Source organism: Tenebrio molitor, chromosome 9, assembly GCF_963966145.1.
Source record: "Tenebrio molitor chromosome 9, icTenMoli1.1, whole genome shotgun sequence".
In the NCBI taxonomy this organism is placed as follows: Eukaryota; Metazoa; Arthropoda; class Insecta; order Coleoptera; family Tenebrionidae; genus Tenebrio; species Tenebrio molitor.
The window spans coordinates 8,093,807-8,116,859 of NC_091054.1; the positions used below are offsets into that span (position 1 = coordinate 8,093,807).

At 37.8% G+C, this 23,053-nt stretch overlaps 4 protein-coding genes and 1 long non-coding RNA gene across 8 annotated transcripts; 4 read left to right on the forward strand and 1 right to left on the reverse strand.

The window, feature by feature from the left end:
• The first annotated feature begins 58 nt into the window (after nt 1–58).
• LOC138139430 (uncharacterized) lies at nt 59–2,124 on the forward strand. Its single transcript, XM_069059707.1, has 2 exons — nt 59–585; nt 640–2,124. Exons 1-2 carry the CDS (start codon nt 342–344, stop codon nt 1,188–1,190), a joined length of 795 nt encoding a protein of 264 aa, XP_068915808.1. The 5' UTR covers nt 59–341; the 3' UTR covers nt 1,191–2,124.
• Nucleotides 2,125–4,150: 2,026 nt separating this feature from the next.
• On the forward strand, nt 4,151–5,203 carry LOC138139432 (uncharacterized). Its single transcript, XR_011162293.1, has 4 exons — nt 4,151–4,309; nt 4,367–4,480; nt 4,540–4,791; nt 4,854–5,203. It is a non-coding gene; the product is annotated as an uncharacterized lncRNA (long non-coding RNA).
• A 357-nt stretch (nt 5,204–5,560) lies between these two features.
• Nucleotides 5,561–7,299, forward strand: LOC138139365 (sodium-coupled monocarboxylate transporter 1-like). Its single transcript, XM_069059619.1, has 3 exons — nt 5,561–6,687; nt 6,741–7,018; nt 7,073–7,299. Exons 1-3 carry the CDS (start codon nt 6,521–6,523, stop codon nt 7,297–7,299), a joined length of 672 nt encoding a protein of 223 aa, XP_068915720.1. The 5' UTR covers nt 5,561–6,520.
• Nucleotides 7,300–7,363: 64 nt separating this feature from the next.
• Nucleotides 7,364–9,076, forward strand: LOC138139364 (sodium-coupled monocarboxylate transporter 2-like). The gene is made up of 5 exons (XM_069059618.1): nt 7,364–7,492; nt 7,546–7,764; nt 7,818–8,088; nt 8,318–8,514; nt 8,564–9,076. Exons 1-5 carry the CDS (start codon nt 7,416–7,418, stop codon nt 8,829–8,831), a joined length of 1,032 nt encoding a protein of 343 aa, XP_068915719.1. The 5' UTR covers nt 7,364–7,415; the 3' UTR covers nt 8,832–9,076.
• Nucleotides 9,077–12,630: 3,554 nt separating this feature from the next.
• chk (chaski) lies at nt 12,631–22,976 on the reverse strand. 4 transcript variants are annotated; one of them, XM_069057292.1, is made up of 8 exons: nt 22,784–22,976; nt 15,424–15,517; nt 14,131–15,280; nt 13,867–14,073; nt 13,545–13,814; nt 13,288–13,491; nt 12,961–13,246; nt 12,631–12,911 (listed from the first exon to the last, which is right to left on the reverse strand). In XM_069057292.1, exons 3-8 carry the CDS (start codon nt 15,040–15,042, stop codon nt 12,754–12,756), a joined length of 2,037 nt encoding a protein of 678 aa, XP_068913393.1. In that variant the 5' UTR covers nt 15,043–15,280; nt 15,424–15,517; nt 22,784–22,976; the 3' UTR covers nt 12,631–12,753. The 4 variants fall into 4 exon arrangements, with proteins under 4 accessions (XP_068913393.1, XP_068913396.1, XP_068913395.1 ...); XM_069057295.1 differs by lacking the exon at nt 22,784–22,976 and adding an exon at nt 15,802–16,177; XM_069057294.1 differs by lacking the exon at nt 22,784–22,976 and adding an exon at nt 15,802–16,177 and having other exon boundaries at nt 15,424–15,739.
• Nucleotides 22,977–23,053: the final 77 nt, after the last annotated feature.

The window sequence follows — 23,053 nt, forward strand, 5'->3', positions numbered from 1 at the left end:
TTAATAAATCGACAAGGAATAAAGAGTGGTTGGGTGTTTCATAAATGTGTGTATTTTCACGTAATGTGGGTGGGTAATTTACAACAATAAACTGACATGTGATAGCACTGCCACCTAGTTCTTATTTTTACGTAAATAAATAAATAACAAGTGTTGAAATGTAAATGTGGAGTAAAAAATACGCAAATTCACCGGAAAATTGTATCTATACTTTTTAAATTATGTATTGGGATTTATATTGACAAATGACAGCTGTGTGACAGCTAACCTCAATTTGGCGTTAAAAGTAGTGCACGAAGTTTGTGTGAATTCGGAGTGGCGACTTACAAATTGAAATTACGATGAGGAGTAGCTACTGTTGTGTTGCTGGTTGCAAGTCAAAAAAGCGTTCGAACTCGTCATTGCGCTTTCACAGTTTTCCCCGTAAGGGGTCCTCCCATCTCTACGTCTCGAACGAAACCGGCAGCCGTACAAAAATGGACAGGAGAGCGTTATGGGAAATGATTTTATTAATGAGCAAGCCGGCGGCAACTCATGACAGAGTGTGTTCGCAACATTTTCAAAAGGCTGATTACTACCTGCCAGGTACTTGTTGCGCCTCAAACACAACTCCGCCTACATGCTTTATTAAACTTTCAGACTACACAAGCAGGAAACTTAAACTCCGCAATTACGCCATCCCCACGCTGAAACTCCCCCAGAGGTGCAAGGCATCGAGAGCCTGTATGGTGTCCGGCTGTAACAGCCGGAGCGAGGAACATCCCAACAAACGGTTCTTCACGTTAGGGGCGCCCGAGAAGGCCGCCAACGTGGACAAATGGCGCACGTGGCTGCGCACGTTGAGATTTGCCAAATTGTGCTCCAGGTTGACCGTATGTTCTGATCACTTCATCACTGGACACCCTTCTGATGACAGAAACGACCCGGACTTCGTTCCCTCGCTGGGGCTCCGGCCTACCGTCAGAATAGAAGAAGTGAACGTCAGCGAGACTTTTGAAACGCAAGTGGACACCACTCTCGAGGACCCGCTCAGCTTGGCTGGGGAATTTCACGACGTGGCGATCAAACAGGAGCCCCTCGATATTCCCGAAGACTGCATCAAAGTGGAACCTATGGATTTGGACGAGTTCGTGAATGTGAAAGTCGAACCTGAAGTCTATCCCACCCAAGAACATTCTTATTGTAAATAATCAATCCTGTGCAACAGCAGGGATTTTTGATCTTAGCAAATCTTGAACGGGGGGAACTAACGTTTTGACCACTTTGATTTTGGAAAGTGAGGAACACTCGTGCGGGCAGCATTTCCCTGAATCTCCCGAATAAGTGAAAATCCCTACCACCGCAAATTCACAATACAAGGGCAAACCACTGTCAGACATGCAAAATTTCTGGGCCGCGGATAGAGTCACGTCCATGGTAATTCCTTCCCCCACCGTAACCGTAGCAGGCTCCAGTTTATGAAAAGTGACGGAGTCTTGCGCGTTCCGTGTACTGCACACCATTTTACAGTTCTTGGTCATGTCAAAGGGTTTCTCCATCGATTTGGTCGACGGGATCATCGCGACGTCCACTTTGTAGAAGAATCGAATGTCTTGGACCAGTTTCAACAGAGCGAAGTCGCCGGCATCGGGGAAAAAAGTTCTTTGGATGTCGTTACAGAATTTCTCTTTGTAGCTTTCCTTCATCATCTCCATATTTATGGCCGGCATCACGCACAACTCTGGAGTTACATAAGCGGCAATAGAGGTTTTTGTTGTTATGATGTATTTTTCTGTGGCGATTATTCCACTACTTAACAAAGTAGGAGGACTGTTCTGCTTTTTGTACACTATAAAGACGACAGGAGATGATCGGACCAGGGACGACGTCGTTAATAACAGCAGAATTAATTGCGTTTTCATTGTTCTTTCAAATATTCAAAAGATTGCAAAGATAAATCGCACAATTCGTAGATGATTTATTATCAAGTCCGTTGCCATGGTATTCACGTTTACTGAGTTTGCCCGGCAGATGGCGGAAGTGAACGTTTGTTTACAGTGTTCTGTTTTTATTGTGTCATTTGTTTAACGAACTGTACAAAAATTATGTCTTCGTTAGTAAATCATTTGGAAAAACCATCCAAAAGATGTTATTATTTCTACAATAAACAAAAAGTTCCTATAAATAAAATAAGTAGTTCATGTCACCGACAACGAATTTTACGTATTGTTTTTTTGTTTTTTCTTTAGTAAATTGTGCTTCCGATTGCAACCACGTTGTGCTTTACTTCACTCTTTAATCTCTCAACGATACACACAGTTGTGAGGGAATGGTTAGACAAAAATGTTTCAGATAAATACAGTATGTTATTGAAATGCGTTAAGAAAATTTAAACGGTGATAGAACTCATCAAAACAAATTACTTTTCTATTTACCATTTTTTCGAAAAACCTTTCTAAACCCAGATAAAATTTTAATTAGGTAGTTTCATCGTAAATTCTAGTACCCGCCCATTGGGGACATTTCCCCGAGCGTACATTAAAAGCGAAAGAAGTCAAGCAAAAACCAATTCTTTATTCGTAGTAAGTGAGAGTGACATTGAAATTATGCATCACACTTGATCGAGGACACTAACCTTTAAATTAAATGTTCGAAATGACGCCCTCCGTTATCGATGCACGCTCTTGTGTGCCCTTCGAGGCACAGAAGCTTGAGTTCTCATTAAAATGTCAGAATTTTGTCGAATTGCCTCGGCAGCATTATTCACACCAATAGTTAATTCTTAGATGGTGTTAACTGGAGTCTCATACACAATCTGTTTTAAATCCCCCTATAAAAAATTTCAGACTCCAAGTTGAAGAACGGCCTCGATCTCGGTTGACAGGACTAAAAGTACTATAATCCCTTAAATGCTGGTATACGTGCACAGGGAACTTGGCGGCCGGGAAATCTCTCCATTACAAACGCCTGGTTGCCTCAGCATTTGAGAAAGCTTCCCCGTAGATGAGCACCATGTCTGTTAACTCCGGATTAGTGTACTTCACCATTTTTAACGATAATTACGGGAAATTCACTTTCTAAAAAATTGTAAACACGGCCGCATGCAGGTGAAGGACGTGACTAAATTGCGTCAGTAAGTTTTTGCAAGATCTATCCGCCTGGGTTTTTGGTGTATTTACTTTTTTTGTGTTAACCTTTTTCGTACGAAGCCGTTGTTCTTTCATGGTCCTATTCATAAACGACTCGATGACATGGAATACGGTGAAAATAAATTTGAGTTTTCGAAAAATTGGTAAATAAAAAAGTAATTAACGCATTTCAATAACACGCTGTATATTGAAAGAAATGGACCAGTAAAACGGTCACATGAAACAATTGCTGTACGCGGAACCTGTAAATAGTGAAGAACAACTATGTCTTCGTGTACCTAGTAGATGTGGCTAAAATAATTCGCGAAATGCCATTTAGCATGGTCTTTTTAATATAGTACGTGAATCATCGAGACGACGTGTGCGTGCATGCATTTTGAACAACTATTATAAACGTATTTATAACAAATCTTTGAAAGATTGTTTTTATGATTCCTGTGATACCTACCAAAATTTATCTGATACCTTGGGGGATCTACATAAAATACAAATACACGATGAAGCCCAAATAATGGAACAAAAGTAGGTTGAAAACTGTTATTATCAATTCTGTGATTATTGATTAATTTATGTATGATTTTGTTTAATGAAAGTTACTCGTAACGTGGTTTTTGTGTCCCGGCGCTTCTGAACAGCTTTTTGTCCCTTTTTATTCTACGAAAGTGAACGTAGTTTTTTTATAATGTTTTCACTTGACGAGTACGTATCTTTTCATTAATATTCTCGTGACCACCAAACAGTTTTTAGTGGCTTCAACCTCAACGTACCTATTATTTTTCACTTTTAAGATTTAACATTTGAAATTATTTTTAAATTAGGTACCATTTGGGAATTGTAAAATATGGAATTTGAATATCTACTATAGTCTATTTTTTCCTGGTAGGCGCGTGCGTGCGCATTTACAAAATCCTGCAACGAAATGCGACTTTCCTATTGGTTACTTTATTTTTCTACTTACACTAGAGAAATGTGCAATATTACAGTGTTCTGTACTGTCAATCAGGTCCAAAGATCAGGTCCAAGCTGCCATTTTTGTTTCATCATGTCTTAGTTTTCCTTTCATGTTTTGTATGTATTTTGTGTTGTGTCCGTTTATTTATTAAAAAAACAGTTCTTAGTTCTTAGAGGTTAAGAAGTTTTTATATGTCAACAAGATGTCTTAATTTCGATCACCAAACGGCGTAAGTTGGATTTATGCTAACATCAAGTAACAGTTTTTTATTAATGCATATTTATAGCAAATTTCTCACAAGCCGAGAAAGAAATGATCGTTAAAGTATTTCGTGGGATCTCCAAGGATTTTGCCGAGTTAACCAAGACGGCTCAAATGGAAAAAACTGCAGATTATACTGGTATTGATTTCTGAGTTTTTTTTTTTGTTGTATCACAGCTTAATTACTTTGTGTTGAAGGTTGTGGATTTAGAACCATTCAATGATACTTGGCGGAAGAAAAGAAGTGTGGGCAATTACAGGCACCGAAGAAACCTGATAGGAAATGGATGAACATCAAAAATATCTCATTCGAAAAACAGTGCACTCATTTTTCTCTGCAAACAGAATTCCTACAATTGATGCTGTGTACAGGGAAGTGCAAAACAATGAAGAAATTCCAAACATCAGTCGTTCTAAGCTTTATAATGTTTTACATGAATTAAAATTCAAGTAAGTACATACATTGTTTTCAATTAACTGTAAACATTGAAATCTATGTTTATTTCAAATAGCACAAATAACGAAACAGAAAAAGCCTGTTAATAGAAAGAGAAGACATATCTTGGCGAAGAAGATATTTACGGGAAATAAAAAAAATACGGCAAGAAGGGAGACCTTTTCTCTTGCACGATACATGGTTATTAGAAATTATTGTAGTCGAAGCAGGCCTTGTCCATGTTATGAAATTTTTGCCGCTTTCATGTGAACTGACAATTATTGTCGATGTCACTGTAATTTTTTTTAGGTGCGGTGTTGATTATTTTATTTTTATTTAAATTAACGATTGAATCCAAAAGTATCGAGTTGTTTTGTACCCAATTTAACTCCTGTGTGTATAAAATAAAAAATGTTGTACATATAATATTTGTTATCAATTTTTCCACGAGTTGATTCATAAACTTTTTTGTTTACATTTTACAAATTATACAAAAATTAAATCATAAACATGAGTTTCAATCTGCAACCACAAATACTGATCCCCCTAGATAATATGCAACCAAAAATACTAACAATTCCTGCATCCTGCTAAAAATCTTAGCTATGTGATTCTACCTTTCGGAGATGCGCACGCACGCGCCTACCAGGAAAAAATAGACTTTAGCGCTCGTGCCTCTTGTATCCACAACGAACTATCTTAATCAACATTCTGTTTATTATCTATGGATGAATATTATATGTATACGAATAAGTACTTGCAGTAAACCATTAAACAGTTTACTTCCACTTTATAAAATTCCTTCTCTTTTCCAAGTACCTAATTTTCAGTAACTAAGTGAATCACACAAATCTCAGCTATGTTTACTTGGTTGGACTACATTTTGTTTAGCTCGATGCTAATGGTGAGTGTCCTTATCGGTGTATATTTTGGATTTTTCAAAACTAAACAAAATACCGCCAACGAATACTTATGGGGAGGGAGAATCATACAGACAATACCGATCGCAATATCGGTAGCTGTAAGGTAATAGTTATTTGTACCTATTACAAGGCTAGAAAATACCATTTTGCAAGTGCAAGCACGGTTTGTGGCAGAGGTGCCAGCCGAGGCTCACAAGTTTTGTTAAAAAATTACCAGATAGGGAATTTATTTTTCTTCCATTGTCACCACCACTATTTATAATCCAATTGAAGATATGCATGTTACGCTGTAATTAATCTGGACATGTGTTTCCAAATTTTAAAAATATTTTATTCTAGGAGCAGTCCGGACTCGTTCCAAGTACCTTTTATCTTCAGAATTAACTTCTTTTTTTACAATGTTATCGGCTCTGATGCGACCATAATTCTGGGCCTGCTCATCAGTTTTATGACAAAAAAAGATGAAACTCCCGTTGATAAAACTCTCATAAGTCCAATTGTTCACTTTATGTTGCCCAATATAACAGAAGGTGGAGGTAGAGTTTCTGACAACCATAATCCCGGTGCTTTGGAATTGCTCAAAATTGGAAAAGAAATTATTTTGTAATTCCGAAGTAACTGTTACTTCAACTTGAACAATTATACACACTACGAACTGTTTTTATCTTCATTACGTTTGCTTATCTATGGACGAATATGTAACACACGCCGTAAACCATCAAATGGTACATATATTTCTACTTTGCATTGTCTGGCAAAATCCGTTTTTTGTTCGAAGTAATTTGTAGTAACTAAGTGAATCCTCCCACAAATCTCAGCTATGTTTACATGGTTCGATTATACTTTGTTTAGCTTGCTGCTAATCGTGAGTGCCCTCATAGGTGTATATTTTGGATTTTTCAAGACTAAACAAAACACCGCCAACGAATACTTATGGGGGGGGAAAACTATGACGACCATACCGATCGCAATATCGGTAGCAGTAAGGTAATAACTTGTACTACTTTCAACATCCATCTAATCAGAAGACATTGGTGCAGTCACTTTTCCGCTGTTACCGTTTTAGTACTGCCAGCAGACGTATTTAGATATGGAGGTAGCGTCTGGTTGTGTTCTTTTGCTTGCGTTTTGGCCCCGCTCGCCGCAATTTTTGTCTATATGCCGGTGTTTTTCCGGTTGCAACACATCAGTATTTACGAATATTTCGAAAAGAGATTTGATGAGCGCACGAAAATGTTGGCTTTTGTTCTGTATGTGTTATCCGCAATTCTCTACTTTCCTTTGGTAACGTATGCGCCGGCATTAGCATTCGCAGCTGGTAAGTTACTTTACTCTACGGAAAATTTCCAAAAACTTCACAAACTTATTGTAGCTACAGGAGTCAGTGTCCATCTAACAGCTTTCGTTAGTTGCGCTATTTGTGTCTTCTACACTACTATCGGAGGTTTGAAAGCAGTAGTCTGGACTGATTTCCTTCAGTTTGCCGTAATAACAGCATCTCTTCTTAGTGTCTACGTTATTGGAACCGAAACCTCGGGAGGGTTCTCGTCAGTGTGGAACACCGCATTAAATGGCGAGATTTTCGATATTTTTAAGTAATTATTTGTTTCAGTCCCCTTCCTTTTGCTTCTACTTTCACTTTTTACTGTAGTTTTGGACTTGATTTAACACAAAGAGACAATTTTTGGGCAATAGTATTGGGCAGTAGCACAACTATGATCTCCACCTTAACCATACATCAAACTGGCGTGCAAAAATTCTTGTCTTTACCCACATTTCGTAGTTGTGTTTGGTAATAATCATTTACAATTCTCTCTTCCGAACTAGCTAACTAGTCCCTAATAGGTCAATAATCTATGCTGCAATTAGTGAAGCTCTGATTTACTTACTTTGTGTTTTGATTGGTTTGGGAATCTACGCTAAATATTCAAACTGTGACCCTCTCGCAATCCACAAGATAACAAAACACGATCAACTTTTACCGTACTATGTAATGGACGTTGCTGGACACATTCCAGGTATTCCCGTACTCTTCATGGCGGCTATTTTTAGTGCTGCCTTAAGGTAAACCTTCCGCAATTCTTGCATCCATTTTTTTTTCTAATTGTTTTTTACAGCACAATGTCGTCGATTTTAAACTCTTTGTCTGGTGTCATTTACAAACATTGTATCAAGAGATTTTTTAAAAATAATCCATCAGAAAAAACAGTCAGCAACGTTTTGAAATTAATTGTTGTAATAAGTGGAGCCTTGTGTACTTGTCTAGTTTTTCTTATAGAACACTTGGGAGAGATAGTTTCGCTGACTACGTCCTTCATAGGAATCACAAATGGACCGTTGCTTGGAATGTTTACGCTGGGTGTACTATTTCCGAGAGCCAACGCTAAAGTACTTTCAAAATAATTTTAAACTATAGGGTGTTCATTTAAATTTCCGGTCAAAGTTGGCGCTGAAGAGTCAATTGTGAACGCATCAACTATTTAAATATTGTGCACTTCAGTTTTTGCGTTGTTTGTGGTTTTACGCGAATGGTGCGTTCAAAATCGACTCTTCAACGCCAACTTTGACTGGAAATCTAAATGAACACCCGACACTTTTCCTAATTGATGTGTTTTAGGGTACTTTTTTCGGGGCCATTGGTGGACTGATTTTCATATCAACTATTGTATTCTCCGCAAAGTACTACCAACTGCGTCATCTGCTACAATATCCGTCAAAATCACTATCCAACACCGCTTGCAACACAACTATTTCTGGTGTTGTAAACCTCACCACCACTATTAATAATTCAATTGAAGATATGAATGTCACGCTGTAATTAACCTGGATCTGTGTTTCTAAATTGTTAAATATTTTATTCCAGGAGCAGTCCGGATTCGTTCCAAGTACCTTCTATTTTCAGAGTCAACTTTTTTTGTTATAGTACTATTGGAGCTGTTGCGACCATAGTACTGGGCCTGCTCATCAGTTATATGACAAAAAAAGATGAATCTCCGGTTGATAAAGCTCTCATAAGTCCAATTGTTCACTTTTTGTTGGGCAAAAAAATAGAAAATGGAGATACAGTTTCGAACAACCGTGATTCCGGTGCTTCGGAGTTGCTTATTATGAAAACAGTAGAAAATGTTTAAATTTTTGTGGCAGATAATTGTTTTCTTAAATAACATTGTTGGTAGGAAAATACGTATTTTTTACACGAGATACAGCTTAGGTATATTGTTTAAAACTGAACATTAAAATGTAAGGTTAAGTTAGAATAGATGGCGCTGGCGCTCGTTTGACTTTAGTTTGTTAGAGCATAGTTTGTAAGCCTGCATGTCTGCAATGGGGTTTTATGTATTGTGTTTTTTTTTTTGGGTTAATAATAAATTGTGATTTCGATACATATCGTATTTTATTTCACCTCTTAATCTGCCAATAGCAATCTACGAACGGTTTATGATGTTCGATTAGAATTTGCTATCCAAAGAAAGCAACAAAAAAAAACACCAACGAGATCAAGAAAGGGATAGGTAAGTTCCAGACACAAAAACTCTCAAGAAATTATTATTTCATAACATTTAGTCTGTAGATCCATGTAGATTAGATAATTAGGTAAGTGTACTTCTGACTGAAGTATTTTTTATCTATCTCTACGTGTAAAAATTGTTAGTGCCACTTCATATTCCGTATTCATAATTATACATTTAATTTTTTAATTAGGTACCACAACGAAATAAATATGACTCTTTAATCTCATTAACCATTAATCTATTTATTGCGTCAGTTGAAAGACGAGGTATCATCATAATTGTTGCTGATAGCATACTACGAGTATTCCTTGTCTCAGTCCGTTGCATCATACGCAATAATAAATATTGAGCGATCAAATTAATTTGTAATCGAGTCATCCATGGATTTGAATCCGTATGTCTTTTGCGATGATATGTCGAGATCCAGCCTGTGTTTTAAGCTGTATTTATTGGAGCATGGAGTTCAAGTAACGACATACGACTTCGGATTCGTGGATAACTCGATTACAAATTAATTTGGTCGCTCTTTAGTTTGGGGACATGCAAAAAGTATATTTGCCCTACAAACAGGTGCCCTCAGAGTCGTATTTGGTTTGAGTTACCAGGATTGTGTGAAAAATATTTTTATTAATAAAAACATTCTGACGGTACTTACCGTCCTTATTCATATTTTACAGCATTGTACTCTCGTGTCAAAAATGGATTACTCCCTAGGATTTAGGGATATTCGTTACTAGGTTGCCATAAATTTGGTTAGGTTGGAGGCTATGTGGTTTCTGGTGACAAACAAAAGATATCCCAAAAATGTAAGACAGCAAATTAATTGTAACAGTTGCAAATGACTAATTTCTCGTTAAGTGATAGATGATTTTTCAATCAATTTTGGTTACTGGCGGCATATTTATTTTGATTTAATCTCTCAATTCAAAGTAACCAACCTTAGGCATTCAAAATAACTTTTGAAAATTCTAGTTACACACAACATGAAAAACGTTATTTCCCTAAAAGTGCGAATTCTAGGGAGTAATCCATTTTTGACACGAGAGTAGCTTGATATAATTATATTAAAGATAATTTAATTTTTTAAAACAGCTTCAAATTGTTATGGTCCTATATTTTATAACAATTTGTCAAATGAAATAACTGCCTCGTAACGCACATTAAAACGTTATTAATTGAAGGTGCATATTATGAGATTTTTGGTGCTACATACCTAATTATCAAAAATATGTTTAATTTTGACTTGTGTAAAACAGAATGTTATTAACACGAATAAAAATTATTATTATTATTAATAACGCGCGTTTAAATGAAATGAAATCCTGGGCTGAGTAGGCGTTCGAAAAAATAAATCGTTTAGAAGAGTGTAAAGTTTGATATAATTGAACATGTTTGTCTTCAGCAAAGGGTGCCCTTTGATATTTGCTTCGAGAATAGGAATCGTTAAGTTATTCTACTTTTAATGTAAAACATTAACAAAGAAAAAAAAACAAAGAAAGATGTTTTTGGCTCTAAATTTTAGGTTAGCTGTCAACACGCTCCAATTAATTTATGCTTTAAAAGTGCACAACAATTGAGGGTTTCCAACCCCTTCCCGCCCAGGATTGCATTTGAACGCGGGATAGCTTCAGTTTGACATGTTCGTTGACAGTTGTCTTAAACAATTGAAAAATATTTAAAACTGCCAACCTAAAGTCCATTCAAAAAACATCTGGACTGTCAAAATCAAAATTGCAGTTGTTAGGTTGGTTAAATCACTAGTTATTTTCATGTTGCCCAGTTGTCACCTATGATTTTTTAATTTTTCAAACTATTCATTTGTTTAAATTGACACTGTCAAATAAATTGCAAAATTATTTAAGTATATTTTGTAAAAAGGTTAAAATGGAAAGTTCAAAACGAATTAGGGTGGTTCTATTGGCGCGAGAGAAGAGGACCATAAGAAATTATTATGAGGAACAAACAAAAAAGTGATAACAACGGGAAGAAATTACAAATTTGTGCCAAAGCCGCTCCAGTATTGTTAACTAATAATTGGTGTTCGTTCTTGTGATTCACAAATCAAAATTTTGCAGATAAGTGTTAATCAAATGTTAAATAATTTTCTTCCGATTCTGAATAAATGAAACAGATTATTATCCATTCACTTGACATCCGCACTGTCAGATTGACAGGCTGTTGGTAGTAATTTAAAATCCCCATTATACTCACTTGGTAATTTACGTACGATAATGTTGCCACCTTGGCGCGCGGATAATTTGAAAGGTTAAAATAAAAAAAGTGTCAGAACAAACATTTCATGGAAAATTGTAATAAGAAGCGCAGCAGAATTCTGGGAGAAGTACATGGGTCATTTATCTATTGCTGATGTTCCTCCTACAATAATTTCTCTTACCGCGTCCGATTCAGAATCAGAATTAGAGTTCTATTCTGATGAAGATTTAGGTACAATATCTTAAATAGTGTTAAATAAAATCATTTGAACAGTGTATAACCAAACTTCTTTCTATTTGACACTAGTAATTTATTTGTCACTAGATTTAATGTACACTCAAAAGAAAAGTCGAAATTTTGGTGTACATTCAAACAATTTCGATAAAAAATGACACTGACAGTGCGGATGTCAAGTGAACGGATAATAGTTTATTTTGGATGATTTTGGTTGTTGTTTAATTTGTTACCTGTTTTCAGTTTGTCGTGTGTTTTTTATAAACTTTATTAAATTGCTCCAATTCATTTAGTTGCTGCATTTCACTTAAGTGTTCGAAGCAATGAATGATTCAAAACATTTTTAGTTCAATAATTAAAAATGAAAACATAACCTAAATATATTTTGTAACTAGATTTTGATGTCGGTACACTCTAGCGAACATTTACAGTTGGCTTCAAAAAAAAACGGGAAATGAAATTTGACCTAATGTGAACTGAAAATTTAATTTGTCAATTTATGTCTGTTTGACAGTAGTATTTCTGACACATAAGTGCAGTTTTTTAACCTAAATTCTAAAAGGCCGTTTCAAACTATAAAAATTTAATAAAATCTGACACAACTTTTTCTGACAGTTCCCGTTTTTTTTTGAAGCCAACCGTACTATTACAAATTTTATTTTTTGTTGATTTGAATTTTTAAATAATGTTTCAAGTGCTGTTCCATCTGATAACTATAAAAACATAGGTAATTATTAAAGCCAAATACTATCAACTTCGCTTGTCATTTCAATATTTTACAAAATCAAATACGGAAATACGTAAACACTGTTCACGTTGTTTTGGCATAATGGCAGGCCATTATTTATTTTTTTTTAACGTTGGACACACTGATTTCGGTCACTAAAGTGCCCCACATGCGAACCTATCAAAATGAACATAAGTATGTGTTAAAAAAGTGAAAGGTTGGTTACATTGGAATCACTAGAAATATGCGATGATCAAACTTTTATTTGTCTTCTTGGTGAAACTGGCAACGGCAATACTACAAAATTAAGTACCCTAATAAATATCATAGTTAAGTACATCAAACTCGTTGTCATGTTCATCTTTGTCATTCATTGGCTAGTTCCTTCTCCACCGGTCCAGTTCCGATCAGCTTCCGATTTTTCGTGTAGGGAATTATCAGCATCAAAAGTCCCGAGATCACAATCCAAACTCCGGCCAGATGAAACGAATAACTCCAAGTACCGGTCAGATCGGCAAGTAAAGCTGCGAACATGGTTTATGATTTTTCCATATCTCTGTTGGCAGCGCTCACCTGCGAAAGGAGGTCCACCCAGGTGTCCTATCCCTTGACACATCAACTGCAACCCGTACGCTTTGGTGAAGGTCTCCAGCGGCAATAACTCCACCAGCACAATAGGAGTGAAAGAGAAACTGCTGGCGAGGAAGACCCCGTAGAGGACGGCGAAGATGTTCAAAAGCGTGTAGTTCGCGGTGGCGAGAAATATGGCCGAACAGCAGGCTCCGCACAATATCATGCAGACTCCGTACGTTTTGGTAACGTTGGTCCAGGTTTGATCGCCGGCCCAACCGAAAAAAATCTAACAGCTTTCGAGGGCAAGTCTTGAAGGGCGCGACTCACCATTCCGAGGGTGTTGGCGACGCCGATGGCGGACAACACGAGGGACGCTTCGTGTTCTTCGTACCCTGACGCCGTCATGTGGTCCACTAGGTAGAAGTAGGGCGTCATGAACCAAGCAAAGAGCAGTACCGTCGAGGCGGACATCAGGAGGTAGTGGAACTCGTCGAAGAGGCTGACGAATTTTATCAATCCGGAGTACCAAGGCTGGAAGTGGCACGGTTGGAGAGATAAGTTGCGGGAGCGGGTCCTTGACTTACCTCGTCGTCGTCTTTGGTCAGAGTCGTCATGGACACTCTGTATATGTTGGGACAGCTGGAGGCCCTCAGTCTGTATTTATTTTTATTCAGCACAGCCCCGCGATGTATAAGAGAGTGCCTAGGGAACCTCATATTTTTGAAATAATTTTGATGTGGGGTGGTACCACTGAATTGTTTTATCAGCCATGGTGTCGTGTCAACTTTTTCAGGCGATTTTACGCGCGCTTTGCCCATTAGAGGTTCAGCAGCGGGATTTTCAGGTAGAGAATTCTACAAACAGGCGACAATAAAAAACGAAACATCTTGACACCTGCGGTACTACCTGTTGGGTTAAAATTTTAGCCTTTTCGGTTTTCTTCACCTTCAGAGAGACAGTCACCGGGACTCGAGAAACCACCGCATTTTCCACCAACTTGTTCAAACCGTTCTCCGAAGTACTCCTGCAGTGCACCAGACTCGGGTAGTTCTGGAGGATGATGCGGTACAACTTCTTGTTCTCCTGCAGGTGTTCCAGTACTTCGGCGGGTACCTGAAGAAGTCATGCGTCATGCTTTATATGTGGAAGCTTTTGTACGGGACAATTTACTCTTTCGTTCTGTTTGACAAACGTGGGCAAGTTGAGGGCGGATTGGTGGTGTTCGCTGTTCTGTCCCTCCCTTTCTACGGACGTTTGCAACGTGTGGAGGACATACTCGGCGCCTTTTCCGTTCTTCAGCAAGTCTCTGATCGCCTCCAAGTCCATCTTCTGGACGGGGGCGGAGATATTTGAGAGCGAGCTGGTTTTGCTCGACAGCTTCGAATTCTGCTTGTTCTGCTCGATGATCCAGTCGGGGTCGCGCATCAGAGTCCCACACACGCACATGTTGAGGAGGGTGCCGCTCAGGAGCACCACCGTCCATCTCCAACCGAACTCCTGGAGGAGCCACGTGGTGAAGGGTGCGTAGACGAAAGTACCGATTCCGGTGCCCGCTGCGCCTAGACCCACGGCGAGGTTCCTTCGTTTGTCGAACCAGAAGGCGATGGAGACCACCGCGGTGATGTACGTGAGACCCAGACCCATCCCGGAGATGACTCCGAACGTGATGTACATAATGACGATATTGGTGGCGAAGTAGCTCAAGAGGAATCCCGACGCCGAGACCAGTCCCCCCAGGATGGTCATCGCCCTGCAACCGTACTTGTCGACGAGGGCGCTCATCAGCGGCCCCGTCAGGAGAGGAACAGCCAAGAACAGACTCCCGATCCAGGAGGTGCTAGACTTGGAGGCCTCGAACTCGTCGATTAGATTCGGAAAGAGCGTCCCGAAGGAGAAACTGATGCCGTCTTGGATCAACGAGATGATCAGAGAGGAGAGCACCACCATCCAGCCCCAGCCCCCGTCCGGAATCTTCGGCTTGCTGGAATCTTCCGGTTTGGGGTGGTTCTTCTCGGGGATGGTCAACGTGGAGTGTTCGTTGACGCCGTTCTCGTCCAACGGGATGACCGTGTCTTTGGCCATCGTCGTTCAGTTCAATTCACCTCGAATGTGGAGTAGAGCAGCATCCAACGCTTAGACCACCCTTGCACCCTCAGTCTTGGATCTCTGCTTAGTTCGGTCGTCGATGCGGAAACTGTGCGGAAGATGACGTTATCGCTCATCAATTACCGGCGAACGAGGCACTCAAATTCGGAAAATGCGTCTGGAAGGCGAGTCGAGTCACAGAACATCGACTTGGCGAAACATGTTCGCACTGGCACTGCAAAAAAATTCGCATTGGGACAAATCCAAGATTCGGTTCGCACACAACGAAACGTCATCGACGTTGGTTGCTTGCGCGCCAAGATAAATTTAGACTGGTAGATCTCTTCGATTTTTGATAGAGAGAAATCACTGAGTTACCTTAAGATACGGAGAAGAATCCGGAGGCGAGTCTAAGACACTGGAGACTATCGGACAAGCTTCTGCTCCTCGCAGGGCGACAAGTACATGGCAACTGCAACAGGAACAGGAATTGCACCGTATTAATCCAAGACAGGCTTTGCTGTTATCGAGTGACAGTTTCGCGATAATTTTGCAGCCTTCGGTGTTGGACTTGAAAAATTATTTATAGGCAAGTATCGGTCTATTTCGGTGGCTCTCCTTCGTCGCAACAGTTCAACACCGGTGATATCCAGATTACGTCTGTGATTTCCACACCGCAACGGTTCTACTAAAACTAAACCGTTAGTGTTACGTTGGCGATTAAAACATTACGTCGAAACTGTCACTATCATTCACCTGGATTTAGATAGCGAGATGAGTTGTCAGTGTGACAACATCCCACTTGAATGGCGGATTGGCCGCTCGTTGAGCCTCACGTGAACGAATTATTTGTTGCCTGTTACAATATGTTTATTTTTCCGTACGCACAGTTTGATAATGATAAATTAAGGTCGCCTCATAAAATTATGTAATCTTGAATCTTGATGCTTTCTGCACGAACAGTTGGTGTGAACTGGTTAAGACAATACCAATTTGAGAGTGTTTCTTTTGCGGAATGCAATGCAAATGTGTAATTACTCAACAATGTTGTTCTGGCTCGGTTACCTTTTAATCGCTTTATCAATCCAGTTATGGCCAGTGCGTTTCCAAAATACGACGCGTTTATCTATACCTACTTTGCGATATGTTCTTTGCTGTTCGTTTATCCAACTCTTTTTATTTCTCTCACCTGCACTTGTTCGATCTAGTTCGATTGATAACTCTAAACAAATTTTCCACTTGATCTTGGAATCAGCACGCCCGTGGCTTATGAGAATGTTATCAGTATCACTTGTTACATCATTTTCATAGAAGATTATCTTAAATATGCGTCGTTTGTATTTTCAAGGTCAGAATTCATCGAAGCGGCAATTTTTGCTATATTTATACCGTGCGATCAACAATTACCTACTTAGATAAGGGGTGGCTATGACTTTGACAGTGTCAGATTTTTCGTATCTTTGCTAAATAAGCTAATAAAGGTCAAACAACTGTCATTATTAATCAAACTTTAACGCAATAGATGCATTAAGTGAGATATGAACATGAATATCTCCCGTGGTGCATACAATATTTTATTTTTTAGTGTGTGTACAGTCATGGCCACGGAATTTCGTCAGTCGTTGTCATTCAATTGACATTACCTCTAAAACAGGTTTTATATATTTCTAACCCCACATTGGAATTTTTGACATGGATGTCATGTGGCATTTTGATTTTTATTGTGCTTGACAGAACTTCTGTCACAGAAATTTTGAATGTCAGTCATAGTGACAATAAAGCTTAGGCTACACAAGTTTTTTCGAATTGACACTAAAATAACTGACGAAATTCCGTGGCCGTAACTGTACTTAAAAGTTAAAACTTTCTTAAAAATATTTTGCAGGGAAGATTGCGTGAATATATGGTTGCTATAGTTTAGTTCTAACGAGTTTGTTCTTGTTGTAAACAATGGGGAGGGCGAAAAAATTTGAAATATCCCTAGGGAGTTATGAGTTGTTTTTCATAACGTGTATCTATGACGAAAAGAAACAATATCGTGTTAGTAGAAAATAATAGATATTTATAATCGTGTCAAAAATAAATGACTCCCTAGGATTTAGGGATATTCGTTACTATGCGGTTTCTGGTGACAAACATACTCGGCTGCGCCTCGACTAAAAAACCCAGACACTTTTTGGCCTTGATGTGGCCTTGGTACACAAATAACTATTTTAGGCACACTTAATGAAAAAGGTAATTCTACGTACTCCCATGCGGACGAGAAGTAACTCTTGCTCGTACGCACTTTTTCGGACGGACCGTGGCACCATCTGTTGGTCTGTTTAATAAGTTAATAACGAAACCGATAAAACCGAGTAAAGCGACTGAAAACAAATAAATATTTGACAATTAAATTTAATCAAAGTATTTTATTTGCCCGAAAAAGTGTTGTATCGTTTATTTCTGGTGCTTATTTGGTGCATAGTAAGAAAATAAACGTTTATACAATCGATAGCAACAGGGCGATGAAGAAATGTCTAATACAACAGGTGCGGTGCGGTGCGGTGCGGTCACCTAAAAATTTTAAAGTGCACCTCGGCCAAAAAGTGCCTTTTGTCCTCGCCTGTTTTGAAGTCTCGGCTGCGCCTCGACTAGAAAACCCAGACTCGGACACCTTTTGGCCTTGATACACAAATAACTATTGTTTATTTGCTTCACTCGCTCGGGTAAAAAAAATCATAATTTAAGCTATCAAATTGACGTTTTCGAACTCAAACACTGATAAAAGTATCTGATGGGGACAAAAAATACGTCAATCGTAGACGTAATTTGCGATGGATTAACATAATGATAACATAACAGCGTTGCCGGTTGTAATTTTGGGTTAGAATGCAGTGTTGATTTTGGCAGACTATTTACAGTCGATTGCAAAAAAATCGAATACATCATAAAAATTAAGAGCACTGAATTTTCCTATTTTTAACGCATGTAAATCAGTTTTTTCTGACTTTTAATAGCATGCTTTTTCAGATAGGTTATGTCTGACACAAGACATATCTATCATTATATTTGACGTAAGAAGTGAAAAGTTTTGACATTAGGTTGTCTCGGTAACATCAAAGTTGACAATAAGAAGGATGAATTAAACTATAAAAAATCTGATGTACTCGATTTTTTTGCAACCGACTGTACAATTTTACTAAATTAAAATTTAAAAAAACCGAATTTTGCTTGCTTCGGATTGTGGTGTTTTGAACGTTAATTTTATAGTTTTATAAAGCACCTTGTATATTGGTGCGCAACGATACTGTTAGATATAGTAGGTGTATTGTCTGGGGCACCTTCGACAAAAGAGATTTACGTTTGCGGCCATCTTGAATGTCGTCATTAAAAGTGTGAATTCGATTTATCAGCTCCAATGTTACAGTTTGGTTTTAAATACAACTTCTTGTCTATTTATTGATCGGTTACGTAAAAAATACTCGCTTCAAGAAATAAAACAGAAAGGGTCTGTCTCAGAAGTGGGATCGATATTTCTTGTTTCTAATATCCCGTAATACCACACGTTATGTAAGAGACTTAATGTAATAATTAAGACAATCTAGAAGTATTTTATTGCATGTTTTATACAATCTTCCAAATTAAGAACACGCGAAAAATAAATTAAATTGCTTATTCGAGATAAAACCAGTAACAATTGCTCCATTATGGTCCGTAAAATTAATTGCGATAAGTTTTTATTGGGTACATTTTAATGTAAAACAGCGCCATGTTGTGCTATCCGTCATTTAGAAAATTGTTAGGTATTAAAATATCAATTGGCTTGATCGGCCACGAGACGGTCAACGAACCGAAGAATTTCTAATATGCAAGGTTTCGCTGAAATTAGTGTCAATCACCAAAAAAGTCAATATTTCATTTGTTTGGAATCATCTTCCCATTGAAGTTTTTCCAAACTTATCGAGTGGAAGAATTTGCTTATCAACTCGTAACACAATAAATAAATAAATACCTAAATACTTTTATTGAGGTATAACCTTGATATGCACAGTTATAAAATTGGTTTCGTACTTCGAAAACAGTGGCGTGCCCGACTTGTCCCGGCAATTTTTTTCCGTTTGGCGATAAACTGTCGTTTATCTGTCGGCGTCAGTGGCGGCACAAAAAATTCCCTTAAATATGTAATTTATTATTTAAAATTATTTATTTGATTCGTTTTCGTACGCATTTTTACGAACATGATGTAAACACTGCAACCTTTAAAACAAATATGTAAAATAAATGTAATCATTTTAATAGTTTCAATAGACAAATAAAACTGGGACACTTAAAATTTAATCTATGTAAATCAGACTATTGAATTGTCAATATCTTTGTCAGTCTGGTCTATATAATATGTCATACCAAAGTTAACCTGTTTCTGATAAAGCCGTAATTAAATGATGCACATTTATAAATTTTGACTTATGTAATTGTCCATTTTTGTCCCAGTTTTATTTATCCATCGACTGTACCATCGCTGGCCAAAATTTTAATATTGTAAATCAAAGTCTACAACGTCAAACGTTATTGTCAGTGTCAAAGTCAATGCGAAAAATAGGTTTAACTGAAATTCAAAAACAGACTATAGCGCAACATTTAAGAGAAGGGATTGGCCAAACAAAAAATCAAAACTATGCGTACTATTCCGGACACGGAATCTTGGCCACAACTGACATTTAACTGACAAATATGTGTGAACTGGCCTTTATTGAATATAACCCAACTTTTGGCTCGATAATGCCATTTCCCTGCTTTTTTGATGTCACACGAAAAACTTCAAAGTGACTTTTAATTATTATTGTCACTTAAATGACACTAAGGATTAGTTTACATCATTTTTTAAGAAATGTCTAAAAAATGTTGGCCAAGATTCCGTGGCCGGAATAGTACATAACCTTTATTACAAAAGCAATGTTTACACAACTCAAATTTTTAATTTTTGCATCTGTTCTGTCATCTGTGTACGAGTTTTTTTTGGCCAGCGATAGTACATACGTATAAACGCCTCCAATTGTATCGTTCTACGAATACATTGCCTGTAAACATGGCCGGAGGCAGACTGTGTCTTGCCTCCGCCAGCTGACCAAGATGCATGGATTTAACCACACGAGATTGACCTTGAAGTTTAGAATAGCAGCATCAAATGCGTCTACGTCATATTTCAAACCAAACACCCCAAGACAATTAAAAAACTGTCGGTGATGTCGGTCAAGATCGTGTGGAATACTTGCTCAGATATGCTTTTAATTGATTGAATTATCAAGACAAATTATTTATAAAAAAAATTGGGAGACCACGGCCCGATCTTCCAAATTTGCAGGCCGGTCCTGGTAGGAGTCAAAATGGTGTTTTCATGTTTCGTGGTATAATACTTGCTTGTGAGTGGCTCACAGGAACTAATGTATGTACGTAATAAATTTATAAATTGTACTTCTGGCCATGTATACATACTTGGATTGGAAAAATCAGTATGGTGTAAATTAGGATATTGTGATTTAAAAAATGTATCCCATTCTATTGAAAGGCATATGAAAAGTCCAAATAACACATTTCATCAAAATGTAAGTTTCAGTTACTAGGCAAATTAAATGTAACAAAAGCAATAGACGATGCAATAAAAATTCCATTGAGTCTCATATTAGTCATAATCTTGAAGTTAAACATAATCGCGATATAATCAAAAGATTAATTAAGTATTAAGTATAGATATTAGATACATATTAAGTATAGAAATTGATTGTACCATTTTTTTATCTTTTCAAAATCTAGCTTTTAGAGCACACGATTAAAGTGAATCATTATTACATAAAGGCAACTTCAAAGAATTAATCTCTTTATCGAGTAAATAAAATATGATCCCAATTAGAAAAAATTCTAGATATGTAATACCTAAGTCGATATTTTCTGGAACTTCAAAAACCATATAAAACGAAATTTTAGAGTCAATTACTGAAATTTTAAATAAATAAGATAATAAATGAGACTACAGATATAATAAGTTTAAGTGTTATATTGATAGAAAAATAGTAGTTTATTTAACTCGTGGGCCTTTAGAACGCTCGTTTCACTCGAGTTTTAAACTGGCCCACTCATGCCAAAAAAGGCCCAATTTACACACGAACGAGTTGAATACAACAGTTTTTTGTTCGACGTGCCCCTTAAAGGCTCCAAATCGTTGAAAATCTTCAAAATTAGCTTGACGTTTCGTTTTGACAAGTGGTGACATTTATCAAAATCCGTTCACACAGAAGAAAATTTTCAAATTCTGACAGTGTGGAACAAAAAAATAATTTTTTGTAAAATCGTATCAAAATGAAGTCATTTATACAGTAATTTGCGGGCGTAAATAATGCCTTTTACGCCCTAAGGCCTAAAAGAACAACAATTAATTTTAATATGTAGTTATTTTATTTCTTGCATCACATTGGCAACCAACAACATAACTCTTGATTTTTGAGAACGAATCATGTCATTTATTTTTTAAACTTTAAGGTGGATTTAATGATTTTTACAAAAAATAATGTTTGTATTTCGGGCGTGAACGGCGATTTTGGCCCTTTGGCGTCTTATAATGCCTCGGCCCTCCGGGCCTCGTGCTTATAATTCCCCCGCGGGCTAAAATCGCCTCCTTCACGCCCTTAATACAAAAATATCTATTTTACCTTTCGGCTTTTTTCAATTACAATTTTTGGGTCGTGCAAAAAATGGTATCTGCACCTCGGAAGTTACCTTTACTCCATACAAGCAGGGAGAAAAGTTGCTCATTTTATAGAGGTCGTGCAAAAAAGTACTTTAACAGCATGTATGGCGATTTAATTGATGAAGCTAAACATGGTCCGAAAAGAAGAAAAGTTACATATGACGAAAAACAACATTGAAGGCAACTTTTCATATTAGACACTTGCATAGGACAAATTGAAATTTGATTTGCGGACCTAGGTTCATTGCAATTCTACGATCTTCTTAACGTGGAAAAATTTAATATTCAGATATTTTTTATGCACCCAAAGACCTTTCTAATTGTTATAAAGCTAGAATTTTTTGGCCAAGTAGAGTTGTCATCTACGGATTCACGAGCCGCCACTGTGAAACAGGTCAGAATCACTTCTGTCATTAAGAGAACAAATTTTAAAAATAAACAAACAATCAAAACCGCAAAAACAAGTGCCATACAACTATTTACCATTAAAATATATTCGTTTGTTTTAAAAAACAATTGCAGTCTCGCCATATACAAGTTGTTGGTAGGTACCTATTTTTACAAACGTAGCAGACGGTGTTCGATCGAGTGGGGGGGGATTTGCTTATCAACTCGTAACACAATAAATAAATACTTTTATTCAGGTACATATAACCTTGATATGCACAGTTATAAAATTGGATGTTTCGTACTACGAAAACAGTGACGTGCACTACTTGTCTCGGCAAATTTTTCCCGTTTGGCGACATTGAAACTGTCTTACTTTATCTGTCGGTGTATAATTAGTGGGTCGTATTTTTAGCGACCAGACCGGCGACGCCACCCCCCTCGCCGCCGCCACTGCGCAAATAATCAATGAGTCCTTCTGAAAACCCTGCGGCGATCCAGAGCAAACTGGATCACGCTGGCCATTGAAAAATTCGCGACTTCGAAATTTCTCCGCTTTCACCGCGACCCGTCTGACACAACGGCCCCCGCTTCGGCTTTGTTTTTGCGAAAAACTCAGTGGCTCACCTGTTTGCGAAAATTGGCACCACTGTTATTTGAACTGGAAGTTGCTCTGGGTCGAGTTGGCGCATAAACAAAACACAGCTGATTAGAAACGCCCACTTTGATCTTCTTTTTTTTTGTGAGTTTGTTTACATTGTATCTCGTGTGGTTTTAAGTACACGGGTCCGTCGCCTACTAGATGCAGTGCGTGCACGACTGACGGAACTTGTTTTGGTTGGGAAATGGCGGCGCGACCGTGCGACGACTCGTTCCAGGGGTTCTCAAAATGTTAAA